We start from the raw sequence: 17,846 nt of genomic DNA on the forward strand, positions 1-17,846 counted from the left end.
GTACTCTGCCAACGGAAGATGAATCCAAACTCCAGATTTGAGCAATTAGATTCAGGCATTCTACTGTTATCCTATTTCTTCTTCACCAAGTCATGATGACCAAAAAGTCTTTTTGTGTGTCTGGTGTCTCTTAACCAGTTTCAGAGCTTTTCCCAGTCATGGATCATACAAAGTGAGAGCTGCAAGGATGCCAGGGATAAAATCTGGTCCTGTTTCACAGATGAGGAAATTTAGGTCAGAAGCTGGTTAGGGACAGAGCCACAGCTGGGATCTCCCGCTGCCATGCTTGAAGACAAAACCCTGACTTGTCTGTGGAGTGAGCTTCCTGTTCGCCTGATTCTTCCCCTAGAAACAGCCCCGCTGACCTTGATTCGGTATCCTATTTTATCATGAAACATTAAAAGAGAAACTTACTTCAAGTGCACCAATTTAATCTTGTATATCTAACCTATATCTAACCATAGTCAACAAATGTTTACTGAATACCTACCAAGTTCTGCACACACAGATGTGGCTGTCTCCGAGAGGTTTTCCTTCTTGTTACAAGGTCATAATACAAAGTTTACACTAATCCACTTTTCTCTGGAGCACTTATTCAATCATGCTATTTTATCTTCAAATACTTCTATAATAACCCCCTGCCTCCATCCCCTAGTCCCCCTACCTCCCTACCTTTCATATGCAGAACAGACCAAAGGGGCCAAGAGTTCTGAGTTTTTATTCCACTCAGAGTGCCATTTTGGAGTGGGTATTAGTAAAACTGTCCACAGATCAATGTGAAAGTCTAGTTGTTCTTTTCGCTTGTTTTGAGAGACTTTTGCTTATTAGATGAGGTGACAGATAGCTTTGACTTTATTTAGACCACAGGGACTCCAGGCAGCCGCCCTAAATACAGTCTTCATAGTTTGGGTTTTCTGTTTATATGGTACCTGTTCACCATTAGCTTTTGTCTTCTGCTGCAGCTAATTTGTCTTCCTCTTGAACCAGAAGGGAGAAGGGGAAGGGCCGTGGACAGCACTTGTCTGCGGACGGTGACACCTCCTTCACATCGGCCCACCCCAGCCCGCCTTCCCGAGCTGGGCGGGATCAATCACTGCTCTCGCTCAGACAGAAAGAGCCCAAGCCGATATTCTTTGCCCCGGGGTAGGAGTGGGAGCTTGGGAGAGGGAGGGGGCGGGCAAGCAGTTGACCCTGATCTACACTCCTCCCGCCCCCTCCCCCGCCCCGGAGACCTAAAAGGCCGAAAGTGAGTCGACCTGGGAGTGGGGTGAGGAGTGGAAAGTGAGGTGTGTCCCCGGAGACGTGGACCGGGGAGCTCAAGCCTGGTCGGGCAGTTCGCTCTTGTGGGCTCGGGGCTCCCGCTGGCTCCCGCCCAAGGGGAGGAGAAGAAACCAGATGGGCGGGTTCAAGCATTGGCGGCGGCGGCGGTCCCGGGGCCGCCGGCTCCTCCCCGCGAGTGTGCCCGTCTGCCGCTCGCCGCGCTGAGGCAGTGCGGCGGCGGGCGCGCCGAGGCTGCCGCCCAGCGCCCTCGCCGCGGCCATGCCCCGGCCCTAACGCGCCTGCCGCAGCCGGCGCCCCGCAGCCCCGCAGCCCCGCAGCCCCGCGCCCGCTGCCGCCTCTTCAATGGGCAACCTGCTCGGTGGAGTCAGCTTCCGCGAGCCCACCACCGTGGAGGACTGCGACTCCACCTGGCAGACAGACTCGGAGCCCGAGCCCGAGCCGGAGGAGCCGGGGCCAGGCGGCGGCGGCGGTGACGGCGGCGAGGGCCCGGGGCTGGAGCCCGAGCAGCCCGCTCAGCCCCCGGAGCGAGCCGGCGGGCGCTCCCGCATCAGTCCCGCGCCGGACGAGGACGCCGAAGCGGCGCGCGCCGAGCAGGTACGCGGCCCCGTGGTGGCCTCGAGCTGGGCCGGGGCGCCCTTGCCCCGGCGCCGGGAGGAAGGACGTCGCCGGCGAGAGGAGCTAGAGCGGACCTGCCTACGTGCGGAGGGCAGGGGCGCCGGGCGGCTGTTCGTCCTTCGCGGCCAAACCCATCAGTGCACACGCCGCCCGGCTGCCCCGCGGACCCGGCGGCCTGCGGTGGCCGGTGGCGCCGCGGCTGATCGCTGCCAACATGGGGCCTGATCGTGGGCACGACAAGGAAGTACCTCAAGGCAGAACCCAACTTGAATGGGTGTTTTCTTTGCCTCTGCAGCGCAGCTGGATGATGCGAAGGTGGGGTGGGAGGAACCTGTCTGAAAATAGAGGATTGTGGAAACCGGTCTAGTACGTCTTATTGGTAAAAAAAAAAAAAAAAAAAAAAATACCCAGAATAAGGTGGGGCTGCAGTTGATCAGTAGCAAGCACTCTCCCTTACGGGGGCAGCGGGGTGGGGGTTGTCTAACGCCTCTATAAAGTGTTGTAGAAGGTCCCCATCCGAAGTTAAAACGTCACAGTTTTTTCTACCAAGTAAGGCCTTTCAACCGAATTCAGGCCACCCGTAAAAATTCTATTTCACCCAGAAGACTTGTTGATCCTACTGTACTTAAATCATTTGCCTAATACAATTTGAAGGAGACGTTAGTAAAGAGATAAATATCCCATGTAACCTTTGATGGAACTGAAAATAATTCAGACAACTTTAAAAAGGAGGAACTGTAGAGCTAACCCTCTGAGGAAGTGTGCATCGTGGAGATATTTAAGGTTTGTTGTTCTGCATTAGGCCCTCCTCCATCAGCTATGGGAAAATGAGAGTGAAAAAAATGGAGCTTAAAGTCACATATAACCTCAGGGTTCTTTGCTGGAGGAAAGGAATCACCTCCTAAATATTACAGCTAAGGCTGCCCCATACAGCTTGTTGGTCATCTCTTTTTAGGTCAGAAGGAAGCATACAGTATTAGTACAGGCTCTATACTAAACAAGTTATTTCATTTAGCTGCAATTTGGGGGGGGGGGGGGGAGTAGCTGTTTTTAATTCTCATTTTAGAGAAAACAGGCCTAGAGAGAAGCTTGTTCAAGATCAGCCAGAGAGAGAATGATGCAAACCCAAATATATCTGTCACCAATGTTAGAATCTTTAACCTGTTGGAATTGTGAATATTCTTCTGCCCCATGTGTTCTGGTTTGCTGCTGGTTATTTTGCATTGAGAATTCAACCCCAGGGAAGTACTAGATGCTGTATTCCCTGTTTTTCCCTTCCACTTGCCTCGCAATAAATTAACCTTCTAAAGAAGTATGGGTTATCAAAACACACCAGGTCCATCTATATCTATGAGTTTGATAATTAATATTTCAATCCACTCCTTGCACCCCCAATAAATAGTAGACCACACCAGCCCTCCTTTTTTTCCTCTAATGATTATTTTTTCTTGTCGGTATCACCATCTAACTACTACTTTTTTTATTTTGCTTTTTGACTACCAACACCATTTGTTTCCTACTCCACAGTCAAATCCTTTGCAAGTAGTACTGGAGCTACCTTTAAATTACATCTCAAACTGACTACTTCTTGCCACCTCCTATTTGACAAGTGGTGGTGCCATTTACTCAGATGGGGAAGTCTAGGGAGAAAGCAGCTTCAGAGGTTAAATAAATTCTCTTGAGTTTGATACTCTATTGGACATCAAAGTTGAGTAGTTAATTACATCTGTGAATGGAACCCCAGTCCGGGACTGGAGTCCTCAGCATGTAAGATTGGTGGTATTTAAAGTCACGGGAAGATACCAGGTCATCAAGGAATGATGAAGAATGAGCACTAAGCCTTCGGCTCTCCTCAGTTTAGAGCATGCGAAGAGGAGGAGGAGTGAAAGAGGGACTGACAAGGGGTGGACAGTGAGTTAAGAAGAAAACCGGGGAAGGTGTGTTTAATCTGACAGTGTTTCAGGAAAGCGGGAGGCATTCATTGGCCCAGTGCTATTTAGAGGTCCCCTGAGTTGAACACTGAGAAATCATTTCATAAGATGGAGATTTGTTAGTGATGTTCACAAGTGTTATTTTGATGGGATGCTGAGGATGCAAGCCTGGTTGGGGTTGGTGATGGGAGAACAGAAGAGAAGGAGTCAGGCAGTATGAACAACTCTTTGGTGGTTTTGCTATAAAAAGAAGAACTATGAATCGGTCATTGAGGGGGGATTTGGATCAAGGGAGGTTGTGTATGTTTAAGATTAGAGATGCTACAGCATGCTTGCTGAGGGGAATGAGCCTGAGAAGAAGGAAATTTTGATGATACAGAGAGAAGGCACAATATGTTACAGAACGAAATCTTTGCCTGAGCAGCTGAAAAGGGTTGGGATCGAGAGTGCAAAAGGAGCAGAAGCTGGAGGAGCAGGGATGGATACTGGCAGGTTGGTACTCTAGAAGTTGAAGGGGGCAGTCATTCTCATGATAATTCTGGGCATAGGTAGGGCATGAGTTGTTACCTTCATTTCACATGTAATAAAATTAAGATTCAGTTAAGTGATTTGCTTAAAGCCTCACAAATAAGTAGCAGAATCGAGACTGAGCCCAAATCTCCTGCTTCCAAGTCTTGGGCTGTTGAAATTATACCAAAGTTTCTATGATGATCCTTTACTTTTAGTGGAGCTGAAATTGATTTGTACCTAATTAGTTGAACTGGGAGATCATGGGATTCTAGTTCCTTTCCTGTCATTGAGCTCTGGATCTTGTTGAACTTCTTTAAGCCTGGGTTATCTTGTTTCTAAGACAGAAATACTAATACCTGCCAGCCAGGTGTGTTAGAAGAATCAAATGAAATAATATACATGTAAATGCTTTGTAAATGCAAAAGTGCTTCCTATACAAATGTAGGATGATGATTCATATGGTTGTAGCTCAGGCTAAATAGATCGAGAAACTTGCTAGGCAGAGCTATTTTGAAATGTGTGGCAAGAAGCAGAATTTAAACTTTTCCTTGCTTATGTAACATGATAGAGTAGCTAATGTTGAACATCAGAGGATGTGGTGTTAAGGCATCTCTGTATTTGTAGTAATAGTGAGAATCACACCACTTCAAAAATGTTAAAAAATTGCTTACAGTATACCAGTCTCTTAATAGGGATGGGGATAGGGGATGATGAGAAAAGGATCGTCCTTGTCACCAGTCTCATCGTCCTTCTGGGAGACACTGGATACGAAGCACTTAGTACAGTATTATTTAGTGTATACATGGAATGTAAACCAATTACATTGACCTACATCTTATATTTTAAAAATTACTTCGTGGTGGTGGGAATTTTCTTTAGAATATAAATAGTATGAATGAACTACATAGTCATTACAATCTGAAGCTCATTACATTTGAGAGCTTTTCATTTCTTTGTGTGTATATATTTTAAATTTGCTAGTTTATATTACATTGTATTAGTGGATTAACAGATTATTCATGCCTCTTTGTATTTATTATGGTGCTGTCAAGGGTCGATTTTTGAAAGCTATTTAGTTTATTTAAAAACCTCTTTTTCTTACATAAATTACTTTATTCCCAAATGAAGCTAAATATTGCAAAATTAATGACAATTTTCTATGTAGACTTGATTTATTCTTTTCAGTATTATATACAGCATTCTAAAATAAGTTTTGTCATAGAAACACTTGTGTGACCTATGTTTTAAATTCATTTTGAGTTCTATTTCTAATGGATATTGATCTATAATATTTAGCCTCAGTTAGGCTTTTGGTAAATAATAAAGTTTTTTATTTAGTACAACACATTAGGACAAATGTTATTGGGTTCAAATCAGGAAGATGGAATGCCAAAAAATGTTGTTAGTAAAAAATATTAGAAGTACATTTGTAATATTTTCAGTAATCTGGACAACTTGACAATTTTTAGGCTTTCTTTATGGATGTTCATTGTTTTACATTTGTTCTGAAAATTTCTCAGTGAAATTATCTTGCTTCAACTTGTGAATGGAATTTCATTTTTTATTTTAGAGTGCTGATTCCACTGAAGCAACTGCCAAACCAAAGAGAAGTTTTTATGCTGCAAGGGATTTGTACAAATATCGACACCAGTACCCAGTAAGATATGGAATGCTTTTTTTTCTAAAATGAATATAAAATATTTCCCTTCTGTTTTTCTTATTTTGTGGTGCCAATGAGCAAACATGTAAGAAGGGTCTCTGTGCTTTTTCTAATATGGCCATATGCTGCAGATTGACTTATTTTTTCCTTTAGCAGAACTTCAAAGATATCCGATATCAAAATGACTTGAGCAATCTTCGCTTTTATAAGAATAAAATTCCATTTAAGCCAGATGGTGAGTAATCTGCTACATTGGTAAGAAGCAAAGTCTAAATATAAGTACATCTAGTTATTCTTTGTTTATTCTATGGTCAGTACATTCTCAATGCGTTTGTTCACGGTCTAGATTTATTTTGCTGTGCAATCTGCTGTGTCCCCAGAGTGCTACACCTGAGAATTGTTAGTATCCATTTGGCAAATTCTGGAGGAATAACTGCAGATTAGCAATACAGTCCCACCACCTGTTTACAGTGGCTATTATCTGAGAAGTACCAGGGGCCATTATTTGAGTGGAAAGGAGAGGACATTTTTAAAACCATAGAAAATGAGATTATTAAGGATTTTAGAGATCAAATTCTGCTTCTTCATTTAAACTGTAAGGTCACTAGCTCTCACACCTTGAATGACTGACTTGTCGGGTGACTCAATTATAGAGTTGGGTCTAGGTTCCAGAGTTCAGTATTCTTTTACTGTGCTGTACCTGAAAATTGTTTAGAACATAATTGAAAAGTGATATTTATAATAGAATTATCTTTCCTGTAGACTTTCAGATTCAGGAGTCAGGGAGCTGTAGCAATCCTAGTGTAGTATTCCAGTATCCTGCCTGAGAAGGGAACTACTACACACTGCAGGTGTCCATTCAGCTCTGCCAAAAACTGGGCTCCTCCTTCAGAACTCCACAATTGCCTTCCTAGGATCTTTTCTAAACCTACCATGAAGGTATCCATATTCTACTGAGGCACCATGCTGTGATTCATGTGGGTTCCTGATTTTATCCAGGTCAGAGCAGCAAAGCTGGCTTCTCTCCTTAGAGCCCTTATCTCTCTGAGGGGACCAAATGGCCCTGGCTCTTGCCCTTTGCACTCAGTGGAAATTGAGCCAAAACCACAGCAATATGAGTCAGGAGTGAGGGTCATGCATTGCAGAACTTTCAAGTGGCAGGATCTTGCCTCTTTGGTAACCTAAGTGGAGGGAGGATATCTAAAGGCTGGAGGAGTGTTTGGAGTAGGAATGCGTTGTGTGGTGGACTGAGAAACACACCAGTTGGGAGTTAGGACTTAGCCCTGCCGAAGTGGCTGGATCCATTTGTCTTTAATTAGCTTTCTAGTGTCCCAAAAATCTGCTCTGATTTGGAGGGAAATCTCTGGATTAAAATGCTCTGTTGTATTTACTAATTATAGAAGCACACTGCTTTATTTACTCATTGAAAAAATATTAAACTATTAGTATTTTTTTGAAATTTGGGGTAAGAAAACTTTTTGAAGAAATGCAATGATAGATTGTTAATTTGGCTCTGATTTGAATTTACTAAAATTTACATAAAGGATTACCTTCAGATAGTAAAAACATTGAACACAGAGATATGACTTAACTGAATTATTTTTATATTTCTAATAATGGATTTATTTTGGAGGTAGTAACTTAAAGGAATAATTTTAAACAATGCATTCATTTTTCTTATAATCTTCATCACAAAATTTATTTGGAAACCTTATAAGATAGGTGAGGGTCAGAAATTTTAGGTAAGGTTACATAAAATATTATTCTAGTTTATGAAATATAAATTAATTCACACACTTTCCTCCCTAGTATGTGTATACGTACACACACACGTGCGCGCACGCACACACGACAGTAAGCATAAGCCGGTAATAATGTATTTTACTTATTAAATAGGAGGAGGGGCAGTTGGAAGGGAAAACGAATGAGAAACTATGGAGGTAAATGGTTTCAATATGCTGATAAAGCCACAGTATGATTGAAAAACAACTTTTTACCAAACCTTTTGAGAATGGCCCTCCACTAAAAACTGGTGATTTCTGGAGCAAACAAAAATGAGTTATGTTTAGACAAATATTATGTTGTTGTGTTTTTTTCTATAAGATTAACTAAATAGCCACATAGTCAATTGAAAGGACCTAAACAGATTTAAGCAGGAAGATTTTGTTATCATAAGTTCTTACAGGGGAATAAGGGAACATGGTAAAGAGGGCTTACTTTTTAAAACCAGAAAGACCTATGTTCTGTTCCTACATTTATTCTTTTATTAATGTTTGACTTTGAACAAATAATACAATTTCCTCATTAGTAAGATGGAGATAATAGCACTGATTTGGGAGAGTTCTGTGACGATAAAGGTAGACGATATAGATTGAATATAATAGGGGCCCAACATATAGTAGATACTCAACACCTTTTTCTTTTATTCTCTTTTTATTCCTCCTTTTCTTTCTCCATTTCTTTGCTTTTCTCCTCTTTTGCGTTCTCCATCTTTTCTTTTTTCTTGGTTTTCATTCCAACCTGATCCTATCTGGTATTTAAAGAACTACATGACTCTTTGGGGCAGGGTCTGCATTCTAAACTTTTTCTGTATAGGCCAGATAGTAATTATTTTCAGCTTTGTGGGCCACGTGGTCTCGGTTGCAGCTACTAAACTCTGCTGCTTTGCTGTAAACACATAAGTGAATTTTATTCATTGTGCGTGGCTGTCTTCCAATAAAACTTTATTTATAACACAGATGTCAGACCATAGTTTGCCAAGCTGTAGTGTAGAGTAACACTGTTGAATAGAACTTTCTGCAATTTCAGGTGTCACATTAAAAAAATTAGGCTTATTATGTAACTAAGTTTATGTCATAGGGAATTCATCATTTAAAAGCCTTATTCTTGTGTGCTGTTATTAATATTTTAAAAGTTTTAACATAAAGCTTAAGTGATAAACCTTAAAATGCCTTAACAATGTTTTAAATGTCTCATTCATTTTCTAAATATTTACTGTTTAGGTGTTTACATTGAAGAAGTCCTAAATAAGTGGAAAGGAGATTATGAAAAGCTGGAGCACAACCACACTTACATTCAATGGTCAGTTACATATTATCTGTCTTGAACCATGTCCTGTTTAATCGTGTATGCTTTCCAGACAACATTAATATAAAAGTATTATTTTTCTAAAAAATAGGCTCTTTCCTCTGAGAGAACAAGGCTTGAATTTTTATGCTAAAGAACTAACTACATATGAAATTGAGGTAATGCAAACTCATTTTATATGAGATGGACAAATAATATTGCTATTTTATTCGTCTGGTAACTTCTGAATCACTTCACCTGACTTTTTTCTTTTCATTAGGAATTCAAAAAAACAAAAGAAGCAATTAGAAGATTTCTCCTGGCTTATAAAATGATGTTAGAATTTTTTGGAATAAAACTGATTGATAAAACTGGAAATGTTGCTCGGGCAGTTAACTGGCAGGAGAGGTTTCAGCATCTGAATGAGTAAGTAAAGCCCTTGCTGTACCTCGGGCCAGCATGTTCCCTTCCCATGGTTGGAATTCTCTGTGGAACCCAGGAACAACTAGCAGATGGAGCCAGGAATTTGAATTCAGAAGCTAGCCTGAAATGCATGTTATTCTCTGCTCTATATTCTAAAACAAAACAGAACAACAACAACAGAAAGAAATTCCAAGTAGGAATATGGCTATTCAGCTTCAGGGCTGTTTCTTCCTGTAACCTCTCCCCTGCCCATAGCCAGTGTGGCCTCTTTCCCTTTCTATGCCCTGTTTCTTGTCATTTATTGTTATTGTTTATATATAGTTTTCCGAATCTTGTCTACTAGGCAGTAAGCTTCTTGTGGCACAGTCTGCTCCTCAAGCATGGTGCCTTAGATTAAATCCGTGGATTAAGCCTGTGACATAAAAATCATTTTGTAAGGCTGAGATACTCGCATACATTTTACTAAAGAAAGAGGGAAAATTCAACCCTTTGCTATTTAGGTCAAAAACAAAAGGCCGTTTTTGGTTAATAAATCTTAAAACCTATAAAGGAAATTTTAACAGTTTATTTGGAATTGATTTGCTTTCTTCTTTCGCTTAGGTATTTATAACTTTCGTTACTACTTGTATCAAAAGTTTATTTTTCTTATTTTTTTTTCATGCAAGCTGGCTTCCCCCCGTCCCTTTAATTATAGGGTGACTTATGAGTGCTGGACTAGAAAACCAACAGCTTTAAAGGATTTTTTTTTTTAGCACATTTTAATTAGCTGAACTGGGCAAGTACTAAGAGAAAAAAAACTAAAATTACCTAAGAAATTAAAAAAAAAATAATCTGTGGGCTTCTTCATTTTCTATACTATTCTTAACCTCCCCCTGCCTATTTTGTACCTACTATTTATGCTGCTTATTCCCTCTACCTTTTCCCCCATTCTTCCCACTCCCACTCCCCTCTAATCTCCATTTCTGTGATTCTGTTCCTCTTCTAGTTATTTGCTTAGTTTGTTTTTGTTTTCTTTTTAGGTTCAGTTGTTGATAGTTGTGAGTTTGTTGTCATTTTACTGTTCATAATTTTTAATCTTCTTTTTCTTATATAAGTCCCTTTAACATTTCATATAATACGGGCTTGGTGATGATGAACTCCTTTGCCTCGACCTTATCTTGGAAGCACTTTTTCTGCCCTTCCATTCTAAATGACAGCTGTGTTGGATAGAGTCATCCTGGATGTAGGTCCTTGCCTCTCATGACTTTGAATACTTCTTTACAACCCCCTCTGGTCTGCAAGGTTTCTTTTGAGAAATCAGCTGATAGTCTTATGGGAACTCCTTTGTAGGTAACTGTCTCCTTTTCTCTTGCTCCTTTGAGGATTCTCTCCTTATCTTTAATCTTGGGTAATGTAATTATGATGTGCCTTGGTGTGTGCTCCCTTGGCTCCAACTTCTTTGGAATACTGTGAGCTTCCTGGATCTCCTGGAAGTCTATTTCCTTGGCCAGATTGGGGAAGTTCTCCTTCATTATTTTTTCAAATAAGTTTTCAATATCTTGCTTTTCCTCTTCTTCTTCTGGCACCCCTGTGATTCGGATGTTGTAATGTTTAAAGTTATCCCAGAGGTTCCTAAGCCTTTCCTCATTTTTTTGAATTCTTGTTTTTTCTGTTCTGGTTGAATGTTTATCTCTTTCTTCTGCTCCCAATTTTTGATGTGAATCCCAGTTTCTTTCCCTTTACTGTTGGTTCCCTGTATATTTTTCTTTATTTCATTTTGTGGAGCCTTCACTTTTTCCTTCATTTTGCGACCATAGTCAACCAATTCAATGAGCATCCAGACTACCGGTGTTTTGAACTGTGCCTCTGATAGGTTGGCTGTCTCTTTATTGCTTAGTTCTATTTCTGGAACTTTAACCTGTTCTTTCATTTGGGCCATATTTATTTGTCTTGTGGTGCCTGTTATGTTGGAAGGGGTGGAGCCTTAGGTATTTACAAGGGTAGGGCAACCCAGGTTGCTGCTTTGTGACGCTGTATGTGGGAGAGGGGTCTGAGAGGGAACACTGCCACTTGCTCAGCTCTTGGTGGCTTTCAGTCACTTCCCCTGCTACCCACAAGCAAATTGGACTCTTCTGGTGCTGATTCCCAGGTGGTTGGGTTTGTGTACATTCTAGGACCCCGTGGGTCTCTCCAACGAACAATCCTGTGAGGCTGGGAGTCTCTCCCGCCGCTGCAATCCCCACAGGTTTTTACAGCCAAAGGTTTTGAGGACTCCTTTTCCCGCACGGGAGCCCTGGATTATTACAAGATTATTACATTATTAAAACAAGAACTTTCATCTTGTTTTAGTAAAATAAGTATTAATGTTTAAGCCTTTCTTTTACTTTATTAGTTATAATCAACACTATAAAATGGTGGCTTGTATTAAAATACTAAAGATATGGGCAAGAAGCTTAATGGTCCTGATTAGAAGACCCATTAACTCATGAATCAAGTTAAATTTAAATAGATGGGCCACTTCAAGCAGGGGTATATAAGCCTCTGCTTAAGCAGTGCAGGTAGCTAGCTCTGGACAAAATTTCTAAGCACTTGTCATTCTGTCAGAGAAAGCTGTATGCAAGCAGGCTGTTGACCTCCAGGATGGCAGAAGTAAATCTTTGGAGAGGATCAGATAGTCCCTCACCTTTCAGGTACTCATGTTTGTCGTTTTAGAGAATCTCTGTCTCCAACTTGTTTTTGGTTGGAACAGTAATCTTGTTTAGCAAATGTTTGTTGCATGAATAAATGATGAACCTATATTTATCCGCTTAAATCCTCCTTGGGGTTTTATATTGTCAGAACCTTTAATTGATAGCTGGAAACTGAGCTCTTCTGAAGGTTTTAGTTAAATGATCTCCTGTACTGAGCCAGGGGAGGGCAGCCTGAAGTAGCTGCCACGTCTCACTTCTGTGCTTCACCCAGCTGCCTTACCTCCCACCATCCATCGTCTCTGTTCTATTTCCTTCCCTTGGTTATTGCATAGAGCTTTTCTAGCTGTGAATTAACTGCCTTACATTCTTCCAGAAAACAACTTTCCTTTGAAGTTGAGTTGCCAAAGAATTATATTGACTAGATTTGAACAAATTATAGGGGATTATAGGGAGACTTCTATTTCATTTTCTTTCTTTGATTGGGTTCTTTTTTGATTTATCCTTAAATGTCATAACTTATTTGTGTTTTAATCTGTATGTTATCTTGAGCTTGTTAGAGTAGACAGGGAACTTTATAATAGCCCACCAGACAAAAAGTATTGAATGAAAGTGGAATGAAGTAATGTTTAGTGAATAAGTGACCATGACTAAAAGGAGTGATATATTTTCAAATGTGACACTACCAATCATTAACATGTATTTCCAATTTTATTTGTAATCACCTTAGGTGCCTGAGCCATATTTTAGATTCTGGAATCTCTTCCACCTTTTATTTTCCTTTTTTTCTTTAAATTTTGTTTTTCTGCCTTTTATTTTCTGTCTTTTGATTCTTGCCTTTTATGTATTCTCTCTTACACCATTTTGGTCTTCCTGACAACTTGAGCCCTTACCTCTGCCTGAAGTCTGGCATCTCTTGTTTATCTGCTGTATAAACCCAAAGACTGCTTATAGTATTAGGAGGATTTTAGCTACTCTTCTTTCTTCCATTTTGTCTTTATTTGTGACATTTATTTCAAATCATATTGAAACACCGAATTTCTTCCTTATATAATTTTGTTCCATGATCCCGATCTTTTTTCTCTTCGACCCATGTTTTTGTCCTTTTCCACTATTCTATAAATATTTTTAATTGGAAAATGTGTAGATACAGATACATGTGTAGAGAAATTTTATTTTAGCCATTCATCTTGGATTGGATATGTGAAATTAAGCTGGTTACAAATATAGCACATTTTATTGTGTCATATAACTCATCATTAATATATTAAAAATATTCTTTCACTTTTCCATACTTCTCTTTATTGAAGATTTATGAAGCAGATATTGCCCAAGACTTTCATCACTGTTTTTAGAGTATACAGAATTTATATAAGCCTAATAAACAACTTAATTCTGCCATTAATGGCACATTGTCTTAACTTCACCCAAATTTGTATTGTCTCAGAATACCCTTTTTCCCAACTATAATAAAGTACAGATTTATAAGACTGCAATATAATCTGTGCTGTGTTTCACCCTTGCCCTCAAAGAGTTGAATATTAAGATAATATTTTTTTGGTAAACATCCTGAAGGATAGTGATGGTGATGGTAAAAACTGTTGGACTTCTCTTTTCTAGTGTTTGGTTAGCCCAAATCTGAAGGCTTTTGTCCAAACAAACTCTTTTCTTAAAATGAGGTCCTGGAACCACTTCCTTGTTTCCCTCAACTAATTCATTAACATCCTTCTCCATTATTCCCAAATAATTTGCTAGTTAGTTCTAAGTGAAATACTGCAAGCACACTTTTGGAAGCCAGGAGAGATATATGCAATGCTTGTATAAAGTGTAGTGTCTGAGGTGTAAAATTGGTTTTAGGAAGTTGGAAATAAGTGATGGTTATAGTTGTGTTTCCCCTACACAACCATATGGCAAGATTGGGAGAAAAAGTAACCTGGGCTCTTGACAACGCATGGTTGCTCCATGTACCTGAAGATTCCTTTAGGATGCAGCCAGGCATGTGTAACAAGGCAACTAATTCACTACTGGGCTGAGAGAAGTGGGGGAGGTAGATTGTGAATTGTGACAGAATGGGATTTGGAAGCATTCATCTGATAATGGCCTTAGTATTGGGACAGAGGAGAAAGATGATAGTGCAATCTGGGGAAAAAGGCATCTTTGGAATTAAAGGTGTCATTGGAAGGAAAATTTAAAATTCCCTGATAGGGAAAGAGGAACAGAGAGAGACCTGGGAGGGAAAAATGATTAAGTTATAAAGTTCGAATAAGTACAAACATGGTGGCTTGTAATACCAAATTTTAAAATAATAATTAATAATATTAATGTTAAATACTATCTATTATTTAATGAGTTCCACACGGCCCGCGTATTTATCAACGCATTTGATTCTTACAGCAGTCCAGTGAAGTTCAGCAAATGAGGATACGAGCCTTAGCGAGTTGTCATTTCACAGAGTTGTAAGTGGCAGAGCCAGGGTGTGGACGCCGGTCTGACTCCGAAGCCCGTGCTCCCCACTATTAAACTATGCTCTGCTAAATAAGTCAGTGTTGCATCTTTTGTCAGAATTGTTCTAGCAAGGTAGAGTGGTTTTTTGCTGCTTTCCTAATATGGTGGATTTTGCTGACCAGCTGATAGTACAGATCATACCATTTAGTTAATAGCTTAATATTGTGTTTAGGCTCAGTATTGATTACCTGTGACAGGTACAGTATGTTGCTGTTGTTGCAAATAAATACTCTAGCAGATCAGTCATCCTCAGTGTATTTAAGAAACAGCAATTCGACATCAGTGGGAATAAGTTTTAATCTAAATATTTTTCAAATATGAAGAACTTAAACACAAGGAGAATGTATATTGTATGTTTGAGTTTCATATGATTGACAGTGTGTTGAGGTATAAGGGTTTAATACCTTCTAATTTATTTTTCTTAATGGTGTCTCTAATATAACTTTTGTAAGAATTATTTCCATGGCTTAAAGTTCCATAAAAAATATTTCCCCAGTAGTTTTTATTCTTCTGTTTTCCTTCAGCTGGTTCCCCACCCACTCATTTTATTCAATCATCTCTTCTAGGTCCCAGCACAACTACTTAAGAATCACCCGTATTCTTAAAAGCCTTGGTGAGCTTGGATACGAAAGTTTTAAATCTCCTCTTGTAAAATTTATTCTTCATGAAGCTCTTGTGGAAAATACTATTCCCAATATTAAACAGAGCGCTCTCGAGTATTTTGTTTATACAATTAGAGACAGAAGAGAAAGGAGAAAGCTCCTACGTTTCGCCCAGAAACATTACACGCCTTCAGAGAATTTTATCTGGGGGCCACCTAGGAAAGAAGAGTCAGAAGGAAGCAAAGCCCCGAAAACGCCTTCCCCTCCCACCTCCAGTCATAGTCAAACTTCTATGCACAAAAAATCTAAGGATTCCAAAAATTCCTCCTCAGCTGCTCATGTAAATAGCAAAACAGCCGAGGAAAAAAAAGCGGCACCTGGAGAGCCTGGAGAAGAGACAGACAGGCCCAGCGCGGAGCCCAGCAGCGAGGCTGCCAGGCCGAGGATCGCGGAGAAGGATGGGAGTGCCGGAAATTCAAACTCTCAACCAGAAAAAGCAACGAATAACCCCTCAGAGGGAGAGGAGAGTACACCGCCTCCTGAAGAGGAAGAAGAAGGTGAAAATCATAGCAAAGACTGTGAAAATCCTGGAAATACAGGCTCTCAGGATGATGTACTGTCCCAGTGAATTATCAGAAACCCATCGGTTTAGGTAAGGGAGGAGGAGACTGCTGCTCAGTTTATTCTAACGAACAGAGGTCACATTTCACATTTTAGCCATCTGTTGGTGACTTATGTTGTAAATCACCATTTATGTTGTTAATCATCAAAATAAGCATTTTGGTTTTTTGTTGTTTTTTTTTTGGATGACAACAAGTTTAATAAGATGTTTTAAGATAAAACCCAATAAATGAATGTATTCTTTAACACTTTTAGGACGTCAGTGTACAAATTCTGTATACAATAATTATTTTACAGTTATTTTTATGTATCTGGAAATAATCATGTAGTATTTGGAATATCAAATAAATTCTTTGGAGAGGTTACAGTCTACCTAAAGACAACCAAGAGGATAATTTCATTATGTTGCCACACCTTTGACTGATTTATGGGTTAATTATTTTTAAGCTGGAAGAATCTGGTCTTCTTAAATGTATTCAGAAAGTAATTTGGATTTTTTTTTTTATTACAACACCGTAACATGTTTTATTTTAAAATTCTGATAGATGAAATGGCTATTTGGGGGGAGCTATAACCTCCCCAGCCCATCCGTCAGTCTTGTCTTTCCCTCTTCCCCCTGCACTCACCCGCCTCCGCCCCCTCCGCCCCCTCCGTCAGCCAGCATGTGCATCCCTCCTGTACATTTGGGTGCACTCCTGTATTGATACTTAAATGGAACAGGGGAACTTTCCACTGTATGATTTCAAGAATTTGCTTTGCTTGAAACAATAAAATTTTTTCTGTATTAAGTGCTTAAATTTTTTTTTTGATACAAAAGCCCAGGAAAAGAATTTTGCTTCTATGGCTAATCCATATAAATTTGGTACTTGTTTCTGAATGTAAATGACTAAAGAACTAAAATATAAAAAAGGAAATTATTTATTTTTAAAAGGCATACCTCTTGCACCGGCAACAAGGTATTGTCCCTAGAACCAGGAATATCTCAGTGTTACATGGATCTTTTTAAAAATATTAATATTTGATGCATCTCTAAGTTGTCAGACCTTGAAATTGAGAACAGATTTGAAATTCCATGTACTCAGTTTTAGTAAGCACTTAATGTGTTAATATTAAGAGCAAATAATTTGTTTCTTGTAATGTTTTAACTAATTATTATTATACAATAGGAAAAATTAGAAGCACTGTGGTGAGAACTTCAAAGTATGCATACAAATATTGTTAAAGCAATGAATAGAACAAAATGTTTTGTTTTATTTAAAAGGAGTTGGCCTTTGTGTGTCTCTTAGGCGCTTGAAAAAAGTACTATTTACTTTAACCCCCAGGGAATGTTTACTGTCCTACTAATTAATCACATCCTATATTATCTTCTGTTAAATTTATTGGTCAGAGGAATTTAAGCAGAGTATTTCTGGAAAATAAACACACCAATAGTATGCCTTTAGATACATGATTTTATTGCTTTGAAGTTTACATGAAACATCACAGTTGCTCAAACTTGACTTTGTTTATGTGAAAGTAACACTCATGTTGTATATCATATTCCAATAAATATAGAATATTTATCATTTTTGGTTCCCAAAATATACCCGTTTTTGCTTTGTACTGTTTTGTGAAGTGATCAATAGGATTTGGGGAAGCAATTCTGCTTTTGAATTTCAGTTTTTTTTTTCATGGATTTCTAATGTGGCACTTGTAGCACCATCCCCACAGATTTCAATAAACAGCTTTGTAGGGTTGGGGGGTTGAGAACAGGGTGTCACAATTGGCTGAATTACAGAAATATGATTAATTCAAAACATCTTACCACTTTTGCACACATGATAAAGTGTTGAGACTGTTTTCTAAGTGCATAATGTTAAGAGCTTGTGACCAAATATTAAGACAGTGAATAGTGGACAGATATTAAAATAAATGACTATCATTGGAATTACTTAGAAACTGCAGTATATCAGAACCGTTAGACATG

General features: G+C 39.4%; 1 protein-coding gene across 3 annotated transcripts; it reads left to right on the forward strand.

Moving 5' to 3' along the window:
- The first annotated feature begins 1,491 nt into the window (after positions 1 to 1,491).
- On the forward strand, positions 1,492 to 16,518 carry OGFRL1 (opioid growth factor receptor like 1). Of its 3 annotated transcripts, none has more exons than XM_054569570.1 (7): positions 1,492 to 1,875; positions 5,908 to 5,994; positions 6,151 to 6,232; positions 9,000 to 9,078; positions 9,176 to 9,242; positions 9,344 to 9,489; positions 15,224 to 16,518. In XM_054569570.1, the coding sequence occupies exons 1-7, from the start codon at positions 1,624 to 1,626 to the stop codon at positions 15,885 to 15,887; spliced, it is 1,377 nt and encodes a 458-aa protein (XP_054425545.1). In that variant the 5' UTR covers positions 1,492 to 1,623; the 3' UTR covers positions 15,888 to 16,518. The 3 variants fall into 3 exon arrangements, with proteins under 3 accessions (XP_054425545.1, XP_054425546.1, XP_054425547.1); XM_054569571.1 differs by having other exon boundaries at positions 6,154 to 6,232; XM_054569572.1 differs by lacking the exon at positions 1,492 to 1,875 and adding an exon at positions 2,121 to 2,211.
- Positions 16,519 to 17,846: the final 1,328 nt, after the last annotated feature.

This window comes from Pteronotus mesoamericanus, unplaced genomic scaffold, assembly GCF_021234165.1.
Source record: "Pteronotus mesoamericanus isolate MK-2021 breed Mesoamerican mustached bat unplaced genomic scaffold, CSHL_Meso_final contig_20, whole genome shotgun sequence".
In the NCBI taxonomy this organism is placed as follows: domain Eukaryota; kingdom Metazoa; phylum Chordata; class Mammalia; order Chiroptera; family Mormoopidae; genus Pteronotus; species Pteronotus mesoamericanus.

Excerpts from the sequence above, each read along its gene's own strand:
- OGFRL1 (XM_054569570.1), top strand. The coding sequence starts at position 1,624 with ATGGGCAACCTGCTCGGTGGAGTCAGCTTCCGCGAGCCCACCACCGTG. Across the intron at positions 1,876-5,907 it reads AAGCGGCGCGCGCCGAGCAG|AGTGCTGATTCCACTGAAGC; the intron begins GTACGCGGCCCC and ends TTTTTATTTTAG. Across the intron at positions 9,243-9,343 it reads TAACTACATATGAAATTGAG|GAATTCAAAAAAACAAAAGA; the intron begins GTAATGCAAACT and ends TCTTTTCATTAG.